General features: G+C 41.3%; 1 protein-coding gene across 1 annotated transcript in view; it reads right to left on the bottom strand.

Moving 5' to 3' along the window:
* Positions 1-23,581, bottom strand: part of tll1 (tolloid-like 1) — a 44,282-nt gene continuing 20,701 nt past the window's right edge. The window contains 16 exon segments of the mRNA XM_018690909.2: positions 1-2,044; positions 3,109-3,359; positions 3,605-3,818; positions 7,179-7,306; positions 10,235-10,360; positions 14,569-14,749; positions 14,864-15,024; positions 16,239-16,364; positions 16,465-16,660; positions 17,890-18,035; positions 18,339-18,455; positions 19,343-19,445; positions 19,671-19,786; positions 21,397-21,521; positions 22,219-22,324; positions 22,877-23,055. Of these exon segments, the coding sequence (XP_018546425.1) occupies positions 1,910-2,044; positions 3,109-3,359; positions 3,605-3,818; positions 7,179-7,306; positions 10,235-10,360; positions 14,569-14,749; positions 14,864-15,024; positions 16,239-16,364; positions 16,465-16,660; positions 17,890-18,035; positions 18,339-18,455; positions 19,343-19,445; positions 19,671-19,786; positions 21,397-21,521; positions 22,219-22,324; positions 22,877-23,055 (2,410 nt within the window). The 3' untranslated portion in view covers positions 1-1,909.

The following is a 23,581-nucleotide window of genomic DNA, read 5'->3' as shown; positions in this document are numbered from 1 at the left end:
TAGTTTTTAACCTGTGTGTATTTTAATGACTGATGCAGAGGACGTCTTGTCAGTGTCTCTGAACTACAGACACAGAGGTGGAATGATGAAACAAAAACTACAGTGGATCGGGGTCACCTGGAGCTTGGCACATACAGCAGTGAATGATTCAACTTAAAAACATGCAGCTTACAGACATACACACACATTATTTCTCTATAATCTCCTATAACACACACTTACACATAATGCATTTAACACAGTAAAACGATGCAGCCTGTATGCACCCGATGCTCATTCAACTTTACAGGAAATTGCTCTTCACGCTCCAAATTTACAGAGGGGAAGTGTGTGTTCGGATACTGATTGGGGAAAATGCACAAAAATTAGTTTTTTTTTTTCTTTTTTTTGAGTGTGTGTGTGTGTGTGTTTGTGGATTGTGCAAGCATGTGTGTATGTATCTCTGAGAGCAGCTACAAAAATGACACAAACACACATGCACCGTAGACACTATCTCACACAGACTACATTTCCCATGTTTTTTTGTTTTTTCTTTTCACAATAAAACCATTCAAGATCTTCAAACAAATGACATATGCTGCCAAAAAACCTTCGAAAACGCTCCGCTGGCACAAGACACCTGTGCAAGAGCATAGGAGCAACCTCCGATAGCATACATTTGGTTCTAAGGCAATATTGTAGTTCCACAGGACTAGTGCTGTTGATGCAGTGTGCTGTGTGCACGCTGACTGTGTCTCCATTTGAAAACCTTCATTCAGTCATTCAGTGTATTTTTATTTTTTATTTTAGCACCATGGGAATCTCTCCTTCAATCAGAATTGTGTCACTCTGAGAGACAGCTGTGAAAAATATTCCCTTCCTATATCCACTGAAAAAAAAATCTCATGATTACTGGGGGGTTGAAGAGGAAACTGGAAACATCCATGGACGTAGCTTGGTTTGTTACATGATGGTGGAAACTCAAAACAGCATGTACACACACACACACACACAGACACACACAACATAATGCAAGGCTTAACATTAACATCGTAGATCATATGGAAAGTCTCCATTTGCATTTTTTTATTTTTTTCCATTCCACGTTGGTCGTCTGCATAAGCTTTAAGCAAAAAGGGCAAAGGACGGATTTCAGCCTTTTGTTTGTTCTTTTCTCTGTACACACACACACACACACACACATACACACACATACAGTAAACACAATGGGTTTCACAATAAGACATGAAATAAAATCATCTGCAGCCGTTCTGAGCTGGGTTAAAGAGACCAGTTCCCAGGCATCAAAGGCAATAAAAATGTCTGTTTAGTGTTTCCTCTCGGTTACTGTGGGTGATAAGCAGCCGTCTGATCACAGTAAGTCGCACAGTTCAAGGATTAAGGAGCCAGTAAAGACTCCTGGATGCATTTTCTTGTGGGTCCTTAGTCTGTACAGCATCCACAGTTTAGAATTCTGAATATGAATCTAGTGTGTGTGTGTGTGTGTGTGTGTGTGTTTGTAGTCTTCTGTTGTGCAACCATGAGTATCTCGGTAAACTGATCGTCTGCGACCTTCTTTCCACAATGAGCAAGGGTAGCTTGATGTGCAGTAATGAGAACCATCTCCTCCGCAAAAATGGCTCACTCAGTCGTCAGCACATTTCCTCACGTTTGCTGAATCTCGTGTCAGTATCTCGTTGTTTTTCCTGTCTCATCTCAGAGCGTGATGACCTGTGTGGAGCCACGGAGGGAGATGAATGTTCATCAAAGTACTGTCTCCCTCTCCCGTGGCTGGCGAGCGTTCCACATCTGTCTCTGGGTCCGAGAAGAGAGGGGACAGGCTGTACTTTTCTCGTTGCCGTGGTGAAGGTCAGGGTAACAGTGGCGGGGCTGCTTAGAGGTCAGAGGTCACAGGGCTGCAATTGTGAGGTCATTTCCTGGTGTGAAGGCTCTCCTGGAACTTGGTGCTTGTGTAGCGGATGTGGAAGCCCTTCTTGCTGATTGTGTCGTCGCTATGGAAACGGATCAGCATGGCGTCTCCGGGTGAGTAAATCCCCTCCCTTGGCTGAGGAAGAGAAGACAGAGAGACATTTTTATTAGACGTTTAAAGGGTCATACCAGAGATTTAGCATGTTTTATCTCGTTCTCTACATATCAAACAGTCTTTCACAGGTAGACATTTTACAAACCATGCTGTTGTGTTTTAGTTTTGAATATATTGTTCCCACCTTCCAAACACCATTTATTTCCTTCTCATTTATGCACAATATAAAAACTAATTAGTAAACTTTTTAAAGTTGCTAGAAATGTAAGTTTCAAAATGACAAAAAAGCTTCAGTTTGCAAATGCTTTATGAAAAGGGAAATGTATTTAATACATTTGTTAGGCTACAGTGATATAAAGTGTGTTCCACAGGCCACATTTAAACTGCATTATCACAGCCCCCAATATAATTTTGGAAATGGTTAACAAAAATATATAATATAATGGCATTATTCAACATTTTCAAAACCATGAAAAGACCAAAACCAACTATGCATTAGTCCGTTTTTTAGTTCTGTCTGTGGAACTCAGCAACAGGTCACAAACATATTTTATCATTTAAAACATTTTTTAAAACAGATGGGCACTGTAGTTTTTAGCAAAAGTAACTAAACAGGAACAAATAGTGCATTTTTTAGAGACTATTTTTAGACATCAGTTAATAAACATTTGGCATGTTAATGAGTATTACAGCAGCAGGACTGTGTGTGTAGGATTGACTCAAAATGAGCTACAGTTGCCATATTCATGGAAATGAGGGAACATATCAACCATTGCAGCAGAGTGACTTATGGATGTGATTTAATAGTATTGGGACAGCAAAGGAGGAATATATCAAGCTTGTTGGTATGATCAGTTACTTACTGGCTTGGTCTTTTCTGGAAATTCAGTAATAATTAAGAAAATTGAATAATACTAGCTTAATGTTTTAGAAGTCTGCAAACAGATTTTCATTTGACAATGGTCATTAAAAATGTCAAGTACAGACAATTTGTATTTAAAGAGCTAAAATATGTAGCAAACACTGGCATGGTTATTTAACTTTGCTAAGGTTACACACTGTTAAAGATTCAGCTGAAGTCTTACCCCTGAACCACAGAAGCGGCCGAGTCGATGTGAGTTAGCGTCGTACCCATTGTACAGCTCAATGTAGTCGTAACCACAGTCTGCCTCCTCCTCTACCTCAAATGTGATGAAAGTCAACTCGATGCCATAGCCCTGCTCAGCTGTCAGCAGCCAGTCACAGTCAGTGTGACCTGGGTAATTGTTGTCTCCAAACTGGGAGTGGGAGTAGAGGTTTTTCTGACGAGCCTCTGCTTTCAGACGACCTCCGCACTCTGCAGAGAGACCGATGGAGAAGTTAAACTCAAGTCTGGTTTCATCAATGTTTTTCATCATGTATGTGCTGTTAACAACCACTAGAGGGAGATATTACTCTTAAAAAAACTAGTCAAACTTGGGAAATCCAAGCTGCTCACTGTGAGTGATACTCTTTTGCAGACACAAAAACTCACAACTACATAAAGTTATTTAATGTCATTAATATACATAAATGCAAATACACTTCCACACAGACATTCACCTGTGGAGTGTGTGGCCTGGAAGCCCTTCCTTTGCACTGAGGCGTCAGAGATAAAGCGGAGGTACATCTTGTTTCCAGTGGAGACCAGCGGCTCAGGGATTTTACTGCCACACAGTCGACCCAAGATGGCTGCCGTGTCACTGTCCCCATCGAAGGCCTCCAGATGGTCGTATGCACACTCCTGATGCTGCTCGATCTCAAACTCATTGAAGGTCTGTAGAGGCGGAGGCAGAGAGAGAGATGGATGAGTGAGGTTTGAGTGGGTGTTGAAACAAGGAAGCGTTTTCATAGGAGGTGTTTCTTTGGTAGAAAGCAGTTCCAATGAAAACGTTCAAATCTGACATTGTGTCTTGTTTCTTTTTTGTAATTTGGGTGAAATAACCCTTTAAAGTTACAAGGCACACATTAATGTGTCATTATAGATTTGTGTTAACCTAGTGAGGAAGACTAAAATATTACATTTTCCAGAGTACTGTCTGTGTGTGTCTTTCAAAATAATCAAAGATGACATCCTCTCCGCAGTCTCTCTACGTACAGTCAGATATAAGACAACAAGAATAAAATCCAAAAGTTGTCACTTTCCCATACAAAATGTCTTTCACTTCTTCAGCTGAGCACAGCTGAAGGAGACTCTGACAGGTTGGCTTCAACTGCATTCCCTGTTTCATGCAGTTAAAATTTATACATGAAGCAATGACAGCAGAACTCGCCAGATACACAGAATACTATTCAGAGGCATTTAGAGGCCTGTTCAGGCTGCAAGTCCTCTCAGTTATAGTTTCAGTTGTTTATGGAATCATAACAAAAGTCAAAAATGTACAAACTCTATGTTCTAGGAAAAAATCTGAGACCAATGACAACAAAAGGACTCAAAGCAGAGCAGTCTGATGGCGAGGCGGACTGAGAAGGAGAAGAGGACGGCGTTAGACAGAGACTAATGAGGCTAATGTATCCTTTGTAAAAGCCAACATTATATTGTGTCTTCATTAAAAGCCATTTTCTTCATAATGTGTCTCTGACTTGGCGGCTACTGCACAAACAAGCCATCCATGACTTAAGCACACAGTCGTTTACTTGTATCTTTCCAAACATCTCTACAACATCAAACATCACTAGTAGAGGGGTATGGGGGTTTTAACTTTTCAAACTGTTTTTTATCATGGAGTTAAAGTTATTTTTCCCCAGTTTCAATTAGTATTTTTTAGCGTACTTAGTTGGATTATAAATTATAACAATAAATAAAACTCCAACTCAAAATTCAGGCTCTTCTCTCAGTGTCTGACACCACTACATGCATTCACAGTGACTGGGTAGACAGCTGTTTTAAAAAATAAATATGTTTTTTTAAATACATCAGAGAAGAAACCCCCTGCCTCCCTCTGTCTTTGCCTACACACTGCTTACACACTGACATGCATGTACACAGTGTCACGATTCATAATCTAATCAAGTCACCGTGAGCTGAGTCATAACACCTTGCAGGCCTCTCTCCCACACACACAGTCATACACACCTCTCTGACTGTCTCCATCACGCCACCACAAACCTCCACACCGCATTCATTTCTACAAACCAGACGGAAGGAGAGAGGAGAGTGAAGGTGGGCTGATGTGAGGATGTCGTTACTGAGAGGGCAAGTGTTTGATTGTGGGCATCGCGATGGCTTCCAGATGTTTCTAACTGTAGCTCAGGGGAGACACTAGTTTGTGGATCTGTTTACTATTCCCAAGTGACTTTTGCATGTGTGTGTGTGTGTGTGAGACAGACAGAGAGTGAAGAAGCAAATAACAGAATGACCTTCATGGCTATGTTCAGATTTCTGGTATTAGATTTATCCCGCTGTGATGTCATTACTGTGGATATAGAGAGCACCCCTGCTAATCTCAACACACACACACACACACACACACACACACACACGCTTTACAAAGTAAAACAGAAAGCAACGCTCAAAGTACATATTTTCCAAATTTGCAAATCACATGTAGTCACACGTTCAAAAGGTGTGACTACATCTGCAAAAACCTGTAAACATGTTATCGTAGCTGATGATGTAATATGTTTTAGGTTATGTAAGCGGTGATATGAGATTATCAAAACTAAATGACAGTTGATGACCATTTTTGATAACATGCAGCGAGCTCAGCATGTGGCAGAGTGGAAGTGAGGTGAGGAGCCAAATCCTAATATTCTGCAGGAGTACAGACTGTATGTGTGTGTGTGTGTGTGTGTGTGTGTGTGTGTGTGTGTGTGTGTGTGTGTGTGTGTGTGTGTTGTGCATATTGTAAAGACTGCACTGCATTTGTGTGTGTGTGTGTGAGACACTACGTATTTGCATGGGAACATGAGTAGATTTTAGGAGGATTATATGAAGCACGCTTTGAGAATGCGAGGATGTGTGTGACTGTCTGCTCCTGCACTTGTATCTTTGTGAGTTTTAACACTTTTTCGTGTTAGAATGAGTAGTTGATTAATTATTAGTCATCTGACAGAAAATAAGTTGGCAACTACGGTATGTTAAAATAATTTTTCAGTCTTAACTACCAAAACTACGCTCCTCCTCTTTGTCTTAAGTCATACAAAACTGAATATCTTTAGGTTTTAGAGCATTGGAGCAGTGACCGGCAGCAGACCCAATCAATCTCTACCTGCAACAGTGTGTTGAGCAGAAACAATGTTCTGTAGTCCTCATGACCATAGAAGTAACTACGTGTGTGTGTGTGTGTAGACCAGTCCATCACTGTGGTAAATGGAGTGTGCAAACAGTGCTATGTATCTTCTGTGAATGCACCTGAGTCAGGAGATTCCCCATTTGCATCCCACTAACACTGTTAGTCAAACATCATGTGTCCAAACTAACGACTGTCACAGGAGTTTAGATTATCTCCTCTGTTCTCTCTCTCTCTCTGTTCTCTGGAGAATTAACCATGCAACCAATTAACCAGGACTTGGAACTTTTCATCCTTTATTGTCCATAATGCATGTGACACTGCATCTTCTCCACAGAGACAATTTGGAAATGGTGTCTGAGTTTCTCTATCAGAAACAAAACTCTCAATCAAAAATGTTCATTATAAGTGTCTTTCTGATTCACTTTATAAATATAAATAAGTACCACTGCAGTATTTTCATAAAATGTGAACTATCTGTGTCGACACATAAATGCTTACACATTCAAACGTACGCATGTGTGAGCGCATGCAGCTTCCGTGCACGCACACACACACACACACACACACACAGAAAGACACAAAGACACAGATGGCCACTGCCCAAGGCCTCTTTCTAACGCATGAGCACACGCTTGCAGTTAGCCCGAATATACAAATGTGCACTTTCTTCCACGTTCACTTTTGGGTTTCATATGTGGAACATGGAAAAGAGAGATCACTGGGGGGAGGCAGGGTGGCCTGAGGCTTTTACATACAGTATGACCCCACAGACAGAATAATGCATTGTTATGAGGAGAAGGAGGCATGCCAGTAATGCTCAAGAAAAAGGCCTATAGAGAGAGAGAGAGAGAGAGAGAGAGCCCAGAGACATTTGTTAGCTGCTTCAGTTGATGCACACTTACAATCTTGACTCGGTGCCCTGGTGTGGCTGTGATGTCCCAGGTGCACTCCTTACGGCTGGGATACTTGTCTGGCCAGTTAGGGCTGCTCAGGGTCCCAGTGGGGCTGTGGATCTTATGCTCACACTCAGCTGGACACACAGAGAAACACGCAAGCACACACATGGAGAGGAAGTTAAAATCGTGTCTGCACAGGAAAAGGTCAGAGGAAATGGAAAGGAAACAGGAAGGAGAGAAACGAGAGAACCAAACTAGAGAGAAGAGATCTCAAAGAAACACATCCTGGTGACAAGTTCGGTGTCAATTTCACATGCACGTATGCTTTGCACAGAGACTGCTGCAGTTGGACTTTACATGGCTGCATGGCCTAAACCAACACTAAGCACGAAGAACTAAAAGAAAGAAAAATTCCAAGTTTACTTTGTTTTATTGCACTGACATCTTAACCCATAAACAATAATAAAAGGTGACATTTTAATTAGAATTAGTTGTAACAGCAGAATAAGTCAATGTTAAATAAAACTTATATCATGTATATGTCAGCCATTACATACCTACAGTATGAAAAGAGAATTTCATGTTATCAGGTTTAATCAGTTCTTCAGTGTTACATCTTTGGATTTATCTCAAAAAACAGTTTCAGGTTCCTCAATTTCACACACTGGTACTTGCACCCACTATAGCTTTGAGTGATAGCAACAGAATCCCATGAAAAAATCCAACAAATCCAACACTTTTTCACAAATTTACTGCAGCGTAGCAGCTTGGTTTCAGTAGTCACTCATGGACAAGTGACTGACTAAAGCTGTAATACTATAATTCCTGCCAACACATCAGCTGTGGGGCTAACATGCTAACAATTGTGTAGCAACCGCTTCTGGTTGAAGTTAGACTTGCTAACTGCATCATTTACAAACTGCACCAAAAGCAGGAGCAGCAGTCAGCAGGAGCTTTCAGGGACAGAGATCAGGGGAATATGTATGTGTGGTGTGAGTTACATGAATAGGGTGGCACAATGAAGGCGATGGGAGGCAGGAGGCATTTACAAGACAACAACATGTTTTCCAGAGAGACAGTTTTTATTTAGAGTCAGACAGACTGAACCCATGTACAGAATGAGAGGGATGGATTTACAAGAACAATGTAAAAGAGAGTTTCCTGACATGCAATGTTACGAATACAGATGTCACATCCCTTACAAACTATTGCCATAGGAGACTTTATAGAACCTCATACTGTCAGCAGTTTAAAAAAACTAAACTAACAAACAAGGTTAATGTCAGTAACAGTGTAATCGCATTACAATATGTGCAGTAATGAGGTTAATACTTAACAGATGTGTTCATTTCATGAAAACTGAATGAAACTGAATCTGTGACCATTAAGTTACTTATTTTAAGTTGTATTTGCTGGTGTCTCATAGTGTTACACACCTCTGGCAGGTAACTAATATCACGTGCATCAATCCAACATGTTAACAACACGTCAGGCTATCCAAGTGTCTCTCCACATGTTGAAACCATCACAAGCACATACAGTATGTATGTATGTACATAACCACACACAGATACAAGCTGTGTGATGGGAATATGGATCTGCATGACTCTGCAAGCTTACTGGGTCAAGCCGGTCTAATGCACACATAAATACACTCGCATACACACAGGAAGACGGCGCTACATGTGAGGCTTTCAAGCTCCCAGATGTTTGAAACCTGAGTCTTTTTATGAGCAGCGCAGGGAGCCTTTAGTGAGGTGTGTATGTGAGTATTGATGTGGTGTGTGTGTGTGTGTGTGTGTACACGTTCAAAAGTTCAACTTCAAAGAGCTGAGCATAATATGTCAATTCAATAGTTGTGTGTATGTGTGTGTGTGTGTGTGTGTGCACATGGGAATATGCTGACATCTTTTAATAAATAATGTTTTCTGTCAAACTGAACCCCTCACTCCTCTGCCCGTTCAACACAAATCACAGCTTTGGTGACTTACAGGCAGAGCTGTTTGTCTGTCTTTTGAAGCAAGTTCAGGTCCAATCCCAAGTCATGTGAGACAAGTTCAAGTTGAGTCTAAAGTTGTTCAGAGTGGTTCTCGAGTCTAGTAGAGCAGTGGTTTCCAACCGCTTTGGACCCGTGCTGACCGGCACAGCCCAGCCACAAAGCATTTTCTACAAGGCTTTGAGGAACAATATGATTGAGCAAGAACACTGTATAAAAAATATGTGTCTTTATCGGCTATTTTTGCATTCCATTTGCTCTGTTTACACTATCTGCTTTCTATCTGCTACGTTGCTATTATTGTTCAACTGGTAAGAGTGTCATTGAAATGGTCCATGGTTATTAACACCTACTTTGGAACAAGCGCAGTGGAATCTTGATATTTACAACAGGCACCATTTGACGTGTCAAAATTGATACCGTACAGTCTGACCAAGAAATTCAGACTTATTTTGCAAAATGGGACATGCAGTAAACTTATTTATAGTTGTTTAAGACAAGTTCAACTCTAAAGTCTTTCAGGTCTCTAAATGTTGACTATTACAACTGAAAAATCTCCTGTTCATTTAAACCTGTGTTGGCAGGACTCCAAGTCCTTTCAATGCACAGGCCAGATAACTAAATATTCAAGTTATGTTGCTGAAGAGTTTTATTGATTTTGTTGTTGTTGTTGTTTCTGGATTTTAAGTCAAACCTTGAGACTTGAATGTTTTTGCTTTCAAGTTAAATTAATTCTACAGCTGGTCAAATCTCAAAGGCAGTCAAAATGAACTGAAGTCAAGTATCAAGTTTTTATGTTTGTGACTTGAGTCAGCCCAGATCCAAAGCCTCAAGTCTACAGCTCTGCTTGCAAGTGTGGAAAAACATGTATGTTTCCCTCAAATGGAGAGGGCCAGTCTGTTGTCAGGCGGACTCTGATGTGGGTTGACAGAGTAGGGACTGTGTGATGGACGATGACTGTTTTTATGAATGAGGACATGCCTGTGTGGATGTGTAAGGACGTGCATGTGCGTTCCAATGTATTTATGCCAGTGTGTGTGCGGATGTGAATGTACGTGAAACCCACCTTCCTTACAGTCATGTTTGTTCTCATGCAGTACAAAGCCATGGCGGCACTGACAAACGTAAGAGCCCACTGTGTTGATGCACTCGTGCTGGCAGCCGCCGTTGTCCTTGCTGCATTCATCTTTGTCTGTGAGAGACACACATGCAACACATCACTCATGTGGAAACAGCAAAAGAGATGGGGTGGAGGGAGGCAAGAGGTCAAGCGGGGGAGAGGAGTGGAAGGATGAGACCTTAAGGACGGGGAGGAGAGGTTTTGAGAAGGAAAAGAGGATGATAAGAAAAAGAGGGAGGGTGGAAGAGACAGCAGGGAAAAGGCAGAGAAGGAGGGACAACACAGACATGAACAGAGGGAAAATAAGTTGGTGAGGTCAGTGAAGAAAAAGGTGCAGTACAAGTTAGGGAAAGTGACAAAAATGATTTAAAAAGATGAACAAAAAATAGGAGTGCTCGCTAACATGTTCACCCAGAATGTTATTCAACTGTCAAGTTAAACTCACAGTTATCACATGACTGAGAGTTAAAGCCCAACAAGATGGACAGAACCATCACACCTTCAAACACAGTCTGCAGCCCAACCTGTTACCATACTAACATCCAAAGATTTCTAGAAGAAAGTTTAGAGGAAAAGGAGGGATAATATCAACAGAAAATGCTGCCAAATATTAGCATTAATAGATATTGAGAAAAACAACCTAAAAAGACACCAACAAAGAGTTTAATTCATTTGTGTGTACTAGTCTGAGTCTGGTTTATTTGGCCGGTAAAATTGTCTTTGTGCTACTCTTCTGGGTCATAGCTACGGCTGCTCTGTGGTCAAACTCGACCTTGGCTCAGAAACTCCTCTACCATATCTCAGCTGTTCTCTCCTCGGGCCAGACCACCACTGCTATATCAGTCGCCAACTAAGGAGAAGCTGTAAAACCTGATGAGAGCGTCACTCTGTCTTCACATTTGAATCCCATAAGCCTTTTGTCATAAATCTGGAAAGATACTGGAGACCTACTTCTGTGTGTGTCCCACTACACATTATATGGAGGATATGTGGGACATTAAGTTGTCATGGTGACATCTAAATGTAGACCACTAACTCTCCCTATAGATTTTGAAGAACTTTGCTCCATAAATTTGCATACTAACAAGGAGAGTTGAAGTACAATAAAAGTATATAAAAGGGTTGCGTTACATGAAATCAACTATAATAAATTCTTTTTGCTTATTAATATCTGGTTATACTGTACTTTTTATGATTGTAGTACAGTAATATTAGCAGTATTAGCAATAATATTAGCACAGCAAGGCAAGTAAAGTGCTGCCTGGAGAGTAAGGGAATGAAATTTGATGTTGAAGTCACGTTTGGTGTATGAACACCTGATAAAGCTGATGTTAACTATGAAGCGATAGCAAAATTTACAAATAGCATCTTTAAAGAGTTAGCTGAGAATACTCATACCACTCCTATGTCTTTTGGCAAAATATGAAGTTTAAGCCAGCAGACAGCTATCTTAGCTTAGCATAAAGTCTGGGACGAGGGAGAAACAGCAAGCCTGGCTTTCGGTTCTGTGGATATGAACAATGTTTGGCTGCACAACATGAATATAAAATCATTGATTAAGGTGTTTTCTCGATTCTTGCTCATTTTCTCCTCTTCATCCTCTCATTTTGAGCTTTTGGGCCTAACTACATGGCTCCTCCTCAGGATGGCTGGGTGATGACCAAAGCCCCTTAGTGAGGCTGAACACTGGGGGGAACAGAGCAGATCGCTGGGTGGAAGAAGCAAGTGTGCAGCTGCCACATTGACCATTGATGGTGTCAGAGACAAAAAGAGAGAGGTGGAGATGGACAGATGACTGCACAGGAAGACTGAAGAGTGTGGGAGACAGAGCATGTGTATGTGTGTGTGTGTGTGTGTGTGTGTGTGTGTGTGTGTGTGTGTGTGTGTGTGGTGTGTGTTTGTGACTGTGAGTGAGAGACAGATTCCTATAAAGAGATGTGAGATTAGACACAGACGCCCAGTCTCACCTCAACTCAAGAGCTTGTGAATCAAACTAGATCTGCTTTTAATGAAACCAGTAAATCCTTCTCTCTCTCTCTCTCTCTCCTGCTCTGTGTGTATGTGTGTGTGTCTGTGTTTGTGTGTGTTTGTCTGTGTCTGATGTGGTATTACGGTGCTATTGTGGGCTCAGTCTCACCCTATCACAGGCTAAGAAGCTTTGCGGTTGATGCTACACAGTGTTCATTGTAGCTTTCTTCAGGTCAAGCACACAATGTCTACATGCACGCACACACACAAACACACACATGCACACTCACATGGATTAGTAGTGTGTGGGAGGCTGAAGGGACCTCCCTAAAGCTGCTGGCTTGTCACCAACCAAAAGCTATCCCTGGAAGTTTCTGACAATAGCTGAGCCGCTCACGCAGCAACTTTTAACATGTACACACAAACACATTATCTGTATCTGAGTACGTCATTTCTCTACAACCACACTCCACTGAGCGGTTTAATTGTGTGTTCCAGGTGTTGACAGCACTACTTCCTCTGAGCAGGAGGAAGTAGCACATTGTTAAAATGAAGCTGCCTTTTGGAGCTGATCAGTTTCAGCAGAAAGAAAAAGAAATCCAGATCTTCTCCTCAGAACATCTTCCTAAAAATTGTTATTATCTGATGTCAGCATCCAACAAATTCATCCCCTCTATAGCGAGTAGGGGATATTTGTTGTGTCTTTATGGGGAAATTGTAGCTGTGTCCAAATTCCATGCTACGTACTAATTCTTGGTGTATTTTCAGTACATAGTGTATGCGCATCATGTGTGATTTCCCTTTATTACAAAGGAGCAGAGTTCTTTTGTAAAATAACATACTACTGTGATACAAATATGCAAGTAATTTAATTTAATTCATATTAAGATATCTGACATTATGGCATGGAAAATCATATATAAAACATTAAGCTGAAGCCAATGTGTAACCTGTTCCACAGTTATCTATCACATTAGACCAAAATCTTCATATGTGTAAGAAGAAATTTGTAGATTGAGAAAATAATTGCCCTGGTTGGCACATAATAGTAACAGCACCCAGTAGGGAATTGGGACACAGCACACGTTTCCCTCTGGAGGAGAATGGATTAAACAATGATCCACACCAAAACAGGATCCATCCATTCCCTCAAATCACATGGTAGACCTGAGCCAATCAGAGATGCCGATTGTGAGGTCATGTTACCTCTGACCTTTGATGAGGTTGCAGGCTTGCTGTTGATACGGCCACGAGCGGGAGAGCGGCCGTGCTTTATGTCCTGGCATGACTCAAACACAAACATACGCTCCTGACACAGAGCCAGCCTGTCTGAAGGAGAGAGGGCAGAGCGCGGGATGGGTGCAATGGGGGACAGAGAGCCGGAGGAGGCTCGGGAGATACAGCATGACAGACAGACACAGAGCATATAGACGAGCAGGAAAACTGATACGGTATGGAAAGAGATGTACACACATATATATATGGACGCTTCCACAAATGCAAGCAAACATACACAAAGACAATAACACAAAGCAGAGGTGGGCAGATGACATCATATCTGGCATGAAGTTTAATATAAGCATCCCTATGTTTTCCTGCCTGCCTGACCTTTTTTGCTGAGACAAATAAAACTTATAAAATAATCGTTGTGGTGTACTAGAAGCTCTGTTTATATTATGTTGTTTATGTTATGTCTGCAGGACACACTTTATGTGTACCAACATCCAATTCCAATCAAGTAGAACAATGAAAAGTAAAGGTATGGAAAGTTAGCTTTGACTGTGTTGTCACTGTATGCGGTGAAAAAAATCGAAATCAATTAAAATAAATTAACAAAAACTTGGCAACAAACATCTAAAAACATCAATGAATCATTAAATATTAGTGTTCTTTGGCAAGTAGGATGGAAATTTGGTCTGCATGTAAAAACATGATTAAGTAAGATCTACTCTTACAGCCTGTGGGCTCCTCCAAACAATGGATAAGATACAAAAATCATTTTTCACCTGTTAAAAGTGTCTCATATTATATACTCCACCCAAAATGTTTTATACTCTCTTGGCTTTAGAAAGTTTATAGTGGCAGTAGCTGTGGTCAGTGTGGATTTTATGTGACTTAAATGGATTCCAACTTCGAAACATTAGAACGGCCAATGCAATCTCTCAGACTGCACCTGCAGCATAATCAATCATTCTGCTGTTCCTATGCTCACTTTGCCAACACATCTTTGCCAAGGTATGGCTACATGGTTCCACCCACACACACACACACACACACACACACACACACACGCACACACACACTTGTCTTACCTGAGAAGAAGTGAGCCTTGAAGCCTTTCTTGGAGACGGTATTGTCAGACTTGAACTCAATTCTCATGTTGTTGTATTGAGAGGTGATGACCTCAGGGACCTCCGTGCCACAGTATTTACCATGCAGCTTCGAGTCGGATGAGAGGCCACTCCGCACCTCCACATAGTCGTATTTACATACCTAAACACACAAATAAGGCCTCTGTAAGACATATATGCGCGAGGCAGCTGCTATGTCAGCATCTCCCTGTTAACTCTATGAACATGTTACATACAAACACACAGATACACTCACCTCGTTTCCTTCCAGCTCAAAGGCCTCAAACTGCATGGAGATGCGGTACTGAGTGGGAGCGACCACCTGCCACACACAGTTCTTGTTTGGTGGATACTCTTTAGGCCAACCAGGAGTGCTGATGGTCCCATTTAACTTAGAGAGAAGACCGCCGCATGCCGCTGCAAACACACAGATACAAACCATTCAGAAACAGGCTAAAAGAAGTTTGGAGCTGAGACTCAGTGCTGTTTGAGCTTTTATCATCCTTAGACTTTCCTGCTTTGTTTGTTATATTTCACCTTGTTTTTTTGCATCTTTTAATTAAGAGTTGAAAATGTAGAGATGAATAGGACACATGGGGAGAATAGCATAATACACTATACCCTCAAAAACTTAACTTAAGAGAGCAGGATTCCCCAACCACTGCCACAGTCCACAGCGCAGCAGTAGGTAGTATAGATTTGATTGCTGTCATTTTAACTAGTTATGGTTTCAGTTTCATGAGTTTTCATAATTGTGAACTACTGCATTTGTGGCTACACAAAATCCAGTCTGTCATGTCCAGAATTTTTACAACACAGCTGTGAGCCATCATGGTTGAGTAGCTGGCTTTGTGCATTGGGGGGATTTTACTGCTGCAGTTGTGTACAGCGTTAATTTTGGTCAGGAGTGTGATATTTTTGATAAAGTTACGGCTGGAATGTGGACAGCCTCTGCTCTTCTAACAATCCCAGAGGGAATTTTTTTCCCCCACAGCCTCTGGATTCAGCTAAAAAGAATCTGTTTGTTAATTCTAAGGGGAAGTGGGTGACATTACTCACAAAAACACCTGTCCTCTTTACCACAGGTTTTCTTCCACACCACAACACATTTTCTGGCCTTGTCCAGTTATTTTTCTCAACCCTTTTCTGACCACTAGGCTCAGTGTTACTAAAAGTGTGTGTGTCGACACCCTTTGTTTTTTTTGTTTTTCTTTAGGAAAATCCATTTTCCCACACATTAATTCACTGGGGATGCCAGTGCCAGTAACTACTGCTCTTCAAAGAAATACATCAAAACCACAATTTGGATATTCCACTAGCAGAGCTTTTTCTCTCTCTGCCTCAGAAGTGGTTTGCTCAGTTGTTTCAGTATGTGGGTCATTATGGGTAGTTAATCTATTTCATGGGATTAAAAGGACCTTCACAGCATTTGTGGCACTGGAACAACGAGGCATGTGGCTTTGTGTCAGAAAGATGTTTTTTCCTGTTGATGGAGGCTGTTCGGATGTTTTTTTTTCTGATGAGTTAGACTCATATCCTACAGAAACACACGGCATACAAAGGAATGCAGTCATTAGTTCAGCATACCAGACACACGTACACACAACACACACACACACACAAGCAGTTACCTTCACAGCTCTTCTTGTCAGGAGCCAGTTCATAGCCTGGGTCACAGGCACACTTGAAGCTGCCGAGAGTGTTTACACACCTCTGTTCACATCCACCATTGTCTGGCTTGGCACACTCATCCTCCTCTGAAAAACACACACGTCAAAGCACATTTTCACACACATAAAGAATGCTTTGGTCCAAAAGCCATGTGAGAAAAACAACAATCAACAGACACATACACACCTTTGAAAAAGTTAGCAGCAAAGCCGGCCTTGTTCACCGTCCCGTCTGAGACAAACTTCATCCAGAGTGTGTGTGACGTAGAGCGCACATCCTCAGGTTTGTCGTAGCCGCAGAAGCGACCAATCAGGGGGCTCGTCTCCAGAGGGCCATCCCGCACCTCCAGGTAGTCGTACGCACAGCTGTCGTGCCTCTCGATCTACAAAAGCAGTCATGTAAGTACGCACAAGCACACAGCGAGATACAAAACATTCCTGTAAATATCAGTGTCCTCGCTGACATTTTACTGTCACCTCAGATATCTTCAGTGGTATATGCAGCTTAAAATGTCTTTCTCTTTCAGGAATTTAAAGATTTTTTTATTGTTAAATTATTGAGGCAAATGGAAAACCTATTAAAGCTTTTCACAAGCTGGGTTTTAATTGTGTAGTTTTGTCATTCATTCTTGGGTTTAATCAGCAAGTTATTTGCTGATTAAAAGATTTGGGAATACTAAAGGTTCATGAAAGAGAAAGCATTTCACACAGTATGTAAATAACAGCATAATCAGTCCAGAAAATCTAATAAACATTTACAATAGACAGATAGGATAATTAAGTTACTTTTTTCCCCAAACAAGTTTCATAAAACTACAATTTATGATGATGGCTTAACTGCTTATGTCACTTTCTTGGGTGGACTCCATTATACCACCATTAGCTACTCTGAGATTTCAGCAGTGAAACTGATGAGGAAAACTACAATAGCAATAGTTAAGTTGAAAGACAAAATTGTTCTCTTCTTTAACACTGACAGAACTACTACAGACTTGACATATACTGGTATTTTGCCTGAGCCGTGTTCTATCAATAAACTTAAAGGACACATTTAACTTATACATACATAATGAGACCTTTTAAGAGGGGAGTGTTGTCCCACAACACTTGAATATTATCATGTTAAGAACAGCATCAGATATTTTCCCTGGAAAAAACTCATTTTAAACCATGTCTGAGAATAAGCAGACAATGGTGCACAACATGCTGCACTTGAATCTTAAAAAGGCTTAAATGTATATAACAGAACAGAATACAATAGAGAAATAGAATAGTATAGAGTGGAAGGTGTCTAATAAGACTGGTGTAGTTCTTAAGAAGTTGACCTTAGCAGCAGTGAAAAGGGGAACTCTGACCTTTCATGTGTGAAGTCAGGTTGGATACAGATTGAGTCATTTAGCACACTGACATTTTTACAGCGTAACAACTACAAAATTAATCCTCAGCTGCCTGCTCTGTGTCTCTGCACTCTCTCTCTCTCTCACACTCACTCACACTCACACACACACTCATATACACGCACCACCACTTTTGTTAACTTCCTAGCAGCTATACGAGCGTGAAATTTGACCCAGACATTCCTAAGCACACACACACACACAATGTGAGTCACCTCAAAAGCCTGGAAGCTGAGCCCAACGTTGTAGCCCTCTGACACAGTGATCCTCCACACACACTCTTTGGAGGGTCTGTAGTCATCAGGGTAGTTGGGAGACTGAATCTGTCCAGAGTCCTTGGTGATCTCCCCCCCACAGATCGCTGCACAGGAAACACAGACAGACAGAGAGAGAGACAGACAGAGAGAGTGAGAGAGAATGAGAAAGAGACAGGGATGGGATGGGTTACCATTAACTCTGCTGACCCAAAACACCTGAAACACATTCTGTGTACACTATGAATAATGAACGCCCCGAGAAGAAGTCACACAAAAGTCACAAAGTCACAAAGCTGAGCCTTTCTTTGTTTTATCATGCACAGTGGGTTTGCAATCTGTGGATTCACATATTGTACATTTACGTACTTACTAATTTGTTAACTTGTTTGATTGATTTAATGAGTTACCTTCGTAAATGGCAGCAAAGCCCTTTCCCACCCAGTTGCTGCTGCTGCGGAACTCAATCCACATTCTGCTATCAGTGGAAATCAAGACGTCAGGAACTTTATCTCCACAAAACCTGCCTGCAAAACGCACACACAGGCACACACACACACACACACACACACACACACACACACACACACATACATTAAGTTTGAGAGGAATTTATTGTAGATTGTGTTGTCCTGCCTCTGCAACACCTTGCAACCTACTGCAGTGGCTACTAAAATACATAACTGCACACAGAGCATGTCAGGTATAATACCTTCTAGCATGGAGAATGTAGCATTTTGCTAATTCTGCTGGTTTATTGGCAAGTGTCAGGACCAAGAAGCAAATTATTACCACTGTAGTAACTTTCCAGAGTTGTAAAATCCTGCCTCAAAGGCACATAAACTGCTGTGGAGCTTCTGGGAATCTGATCAGCCTACAATTACAATATTTCAGTCCAGTATTTATCTCTGAATTGCTGAGAATCAGAAAGTTGGTCCAAAATGGGAACCCTAGAGAAAATTACAAGTACCTTTAATTTATACTTAAGTACAGTACTTTTACTTACATTCTACATTATTTAACCTTTAAATTAAACAAGCTATGCCCATAGGAAGTGTCCATGGAGAGTGAGGGGTAGGGGGGGTAAGGTCCACTGAAGCTACAGTATATACAGACTTCTTCCTAAAATCAGTACTTCTGCTCATATTGTTTATATTAAAAAAAAGAAAAAAAGAAACATTCCTAATGAGCCACAGTTGTAAGTAACCAAAATCCACAGTCCAGTTTTATACTAACTCTGTCCACTTACATTGAAAGTGATAACACTAGACATTTTAATGGCTGGTATGAACAGTAGAAATTATTAGAATAAGAAAAAGCTGTTTCATTGTTCATATTCTTTCAGGGTAACCAGTGCCCATCTGACCCCCTCCCTCCTCCAGCTCACCCCTGGCTGACTGTCTCTTGATCTTACCGAGCAGTGGAGCTTTCCTCCAGTATCCGTCCCGAACCTCGATGTAGTCATACCAGCACAGACTGCTCTTATACAGGTCCATGGTGGTGAAGTTGAGAACAATCTGGAAGAGTAAAAGAAGAAAAAAAACAGTACATTTAATCCAAATCTATGCACATCAGACACCGGACGACAGGAATCAGAGGAGAGGAAGAGGGTGGTACCTGTAGTGTTAAGACTTAATCAATATGCAGTCATCCTGTCAGCAGTCTCTTATTGTTACTGGCTATGCGTGCACATTCACTGCACCACAGGGTGCTACTGTGTGTATGTGTGCATGTGTGTGTACCTTTTCTCCGGGTGTAACAGATATTCTCCAGACACAGTGAGTGTATGAGGGGTATCCATTGGGGTAACCAGGAGACGAGAAGTTGCCCGTTGACTCTTGGAGCGTCTCTCCACATGCTGCAACACACACACACACACACACAAACATACAAACACACAGATGGAGTTACATTTTTGTGGTAAGTCCTGCTGTTGAGCATAATCCTTTCAGCCGTGTGCTGACGACTTAAAATTGGTATGTTATTAAAGAACACATGGCTCCCATATCTATTATTATTCTCAATCTGCACAAAATTCTTCCTCTTTTATTTTAAACTGCCGATTTACCAAAAATAAATACACCATGGACTATTTTGTCAAAACAACAGCCTCACACACTCAATGTGGTGCCAACGTTTATGTCTATATTATTTGATCTGTCCATATGGAAACTGTTAGAAATGTATTTCTGAGTCAGGAAAGAGTAAAGGAATTAAAATTATCCTCCCAAACAAACTCATGTTTCACGTTGTCTTTGGCTTCTTTCAGTTTTACATGTAGGAGGTTACAGTATGCGTGTTGGTATTCCTGTGTGTATCAGTATACTTGTGAGGTCCAACCACAGTCATTAAGCCCTGTCACCATTTAGAGGCATTAAATATTCCCTAGTAGAGTTATTTACTGAAAGTGAACAAGAGTGATGAACGTTTCATTCATCATACTGACAACAACCAAAAAATAAAAAATAAAAAAACGATTACAGCTGGACGAGTATTAGTGGAAAAATATCAGACAATATAGCTCTCTTTATGCTTCATTTTGAGTTTAACGCTGTCGCTCCCTCTCAAAAGGAGGTTAGCCAAATGTGCCCCTCCTATCCCATCATGCATGCTGTTCTCCCCCCACAATGCCCTGGGGCTCTGTTCATCTGTCAGTGAATATGGTATCACTCAAATATGACCTTATAAGGTTGAAGTTGTATCTATTTCCAGCTGAGACACACTAATACAGTCTTCTTCTCTCTCCACTATCAAAATGGATTTTTAGTAGAATAACATATATATTGTAATATACTTCTGGGTGTTTGCACAGATAAATATCATGCTTTGCCTAAACTGTTATAGATATTAAGAAGCACATTTGATATGTTTATATTTTCAGGTAAATATTTTAACTGATCAAAATTAGTCAAAATGAATGTATACACACACAAAAACACTGAAAAACAGAGACTTGTGAATTTAAGTGAACCAGAATGTTATTTCATCTGTTTGTCTCACATACAATACATCATGCATACACAATGACCTAGAGTCTAAAGTCATCTTGAGGATGTAACTGCATGTGTGTGGGCAGTATTTGCGATCGTAAACCTTTGCGACATTACTGCACAGCTTGGTTTGAGAGCAGACCCAGATCACGTCAGAAAGGCTCACTGGGGACCAGAGGGACGCCAGAACAGCACGGGTGTGCGCAAGAACTGATGGAAATGAGTGTGTGTATGTGTGTATGTGTGTGTGTGTGATGAGCTTGAGACCCGAAAACAGAGAAGGAAGCGTTACATGGAAAAACAAATTACTCAACTTCACTTCTGTGCCTTGGAGAGCAGAGGGGGCGGGCCAATTTCACACCAAAGATGTGAGCAGATAAACAGAGGTCATCTTTTGTTCCTTAGCTATGACGACAGCACACACATGCACCAACACACCCACATACACACTGTGGTCTCATAGAAAATATATCAGTACCTGGACATCTATACAGCTTCCTTGCCTGTGCGATGTCTCCTTTACTGAGCCTGGTCCGCTGGCCAATAGCAGGCCGGACCCCGTTTTCATCTCTGGATGGAAGGATGGTGTCAAGGAACATGCCCCTACACACAGACACACAAACATAACATGAAAACACATACGTTTATCTTCAGTGATATCATTTGACATGTTCAAAGAACAACCCTTAATTTTGAAAATCAGATTTCACAAAATCACATTGTTTGTGTGGCTATTACTGGTTTTTCTTCTTATCTGTGAGTTAGGGCTGAGTGGGGAATGGGAGAGGTTGTGAGAGAAGGTATGGTAGAAATTACAAAGCATCCTCACATGGAAAGCATGTAAAGTGAGCCCATGACGGCTCACGCTGCCAAATCAAAACTGGCTGATTTAAGATAGTGGAGAAATCTAAAACAATGGGAGGGAACTTTGTGATGCTGAAATCTTCCATCTGATTTAGTGCACAACTGAACTGCACTAGATTATATCACTTTGTAAGAGTGGGATTTATTGTTGCTCGTGCATAGGCAACAAGGCAAGAGTTGCACTGTTATAGTAATTTTCAACATGGTGCTTTACTTGCAGTAGGTGATAAAATTTGGTCAGGTTAGCTCTAACTATGAGTTCCACCCCACAACATTGAACCACAACTTAAACATTCAAAAAACAATCAGTCCCTGTCTCTCAAAACACAGAGCAGACTTTAAAGTTGAGAAAAAAATCTGTTTTGGCAGATGATGTATCTGATCTGTTTTCATAAATTCAAAACAAGTCAACAGATGAGATGTTGCCGCTGGTTACCGTGAGAAGGTGTTCCTGGCATAGTGCATGATGCTATCAAAATCATATGGCTCCCCGAGAGAGTTGACCTCCCCTGGCTCCATCTTGAGGAAGTTATACTCCTGGCCTGGGTACCACACGTATGCACACACATGCACACACACACACACACACACACGCACAGACAGCAGCAGCATGAGAGTTTTATCACACATTAACACACATTATGGTAGTGTGCTACCATAAACAGGCACACAAATGCATTCTTTTACCCAACGCTGTACACACAAAGCATAATTTAAATGACTGAGTCTGAACTTTTTAAGGGCATTTATTAAAATACATGAAGGTGAAGTAGAGAGCTCTGATAAGTTTCTAAATAAAAACTTGGGTCAGATCTGAAACGCTACTTTGTCATTTTGATTTAACACCTGTCAGGTTGTGAATGCCTGGTGGTACAGATGAGTACGTGGGAGGAAAAGTGACTGACAGTCTGGCAGTCTAGGTGACTTCACAGTCATTAAAAGCCTCATTCACGCTCACACTGAGTCGGACACGAGTGTGAATTTGAAAACATACACACACGTTGTCCGTCAGTGTCCTTACTTGTCTCCAGATAGAGACAATGCTGAATGACTCAAGCAGAAAACCCAGGTGCATCTTGTGTAACCAGTCTCACCTGGTTGGATGTTATCCCGGATGATGGTCACATGATCGTCACGGTCAGGCCGTGTGTGTTCATGCCAGAAGCCAATAACGTGGCCCAGTTCGTGCACCACGATGCCAAACTTGTCACAGTTCTTGCCTATGGAGATAGCCTGGGGCCCGTTGCCGCGACGACCCACATAGGAACAACACCTAATAAGGATTAGTAGGAAGTTGATAGCAGGGAGATAGGCGGATGACACTTACTACACATCTGGCAGTGGAAAAAGCACCAGCAGTGTTGTATTAAGTTTACACTGAACACACACTCACACACACAGAAACACAAAGTCTTTTCAGGATTTCCTGCAACGTACAACATCCACAAGAGGAAAAGCGGCAGGATTTATTTACATACAAGGCTCCAGTAGCGCTGCAGTTTCATAACCCACAGTGAATAAGCTGTGAGAATTCACATATCGCTGCTCATAGAACACACAAAGCATACACACACACACACATTCTCACACAGTCTCTTTTTCTGGTTAGCGGAGACATCTGTGCCAGGCTAACAAATCTGATTAAAGTTATCCAGCGAGCTGATTGTGGAGTAAGGATCAGGAGTCACTGGAGTAGATAGAGTCTTTTCTTGCAGCCTTTACAGCGCTGGTATTGGTGCAGCTACTTCACACACACACAACAGATGCCACAAATGTTTAGCGGTTGTATTTTATATCAG

The sequence above is a fragment of the Lates calcarifer genome, linkage group LG5, assembly GCF_001640805.2.
Source record: "Lates calcarifer isolate ASB-BC8 linkage group LG5, TLL_Latcal_v3, whole genome shotgun sequence".
NCBI classification, from domain to species: domain Eukaryota; kingdom Metazoa; phylum Chordata; class Actinopteri; family Centropomidae; genus Lates; species Lates calcarifer.
This window is presented reverse-complemented; position numbering and strand designations above follow the sequence as displayed.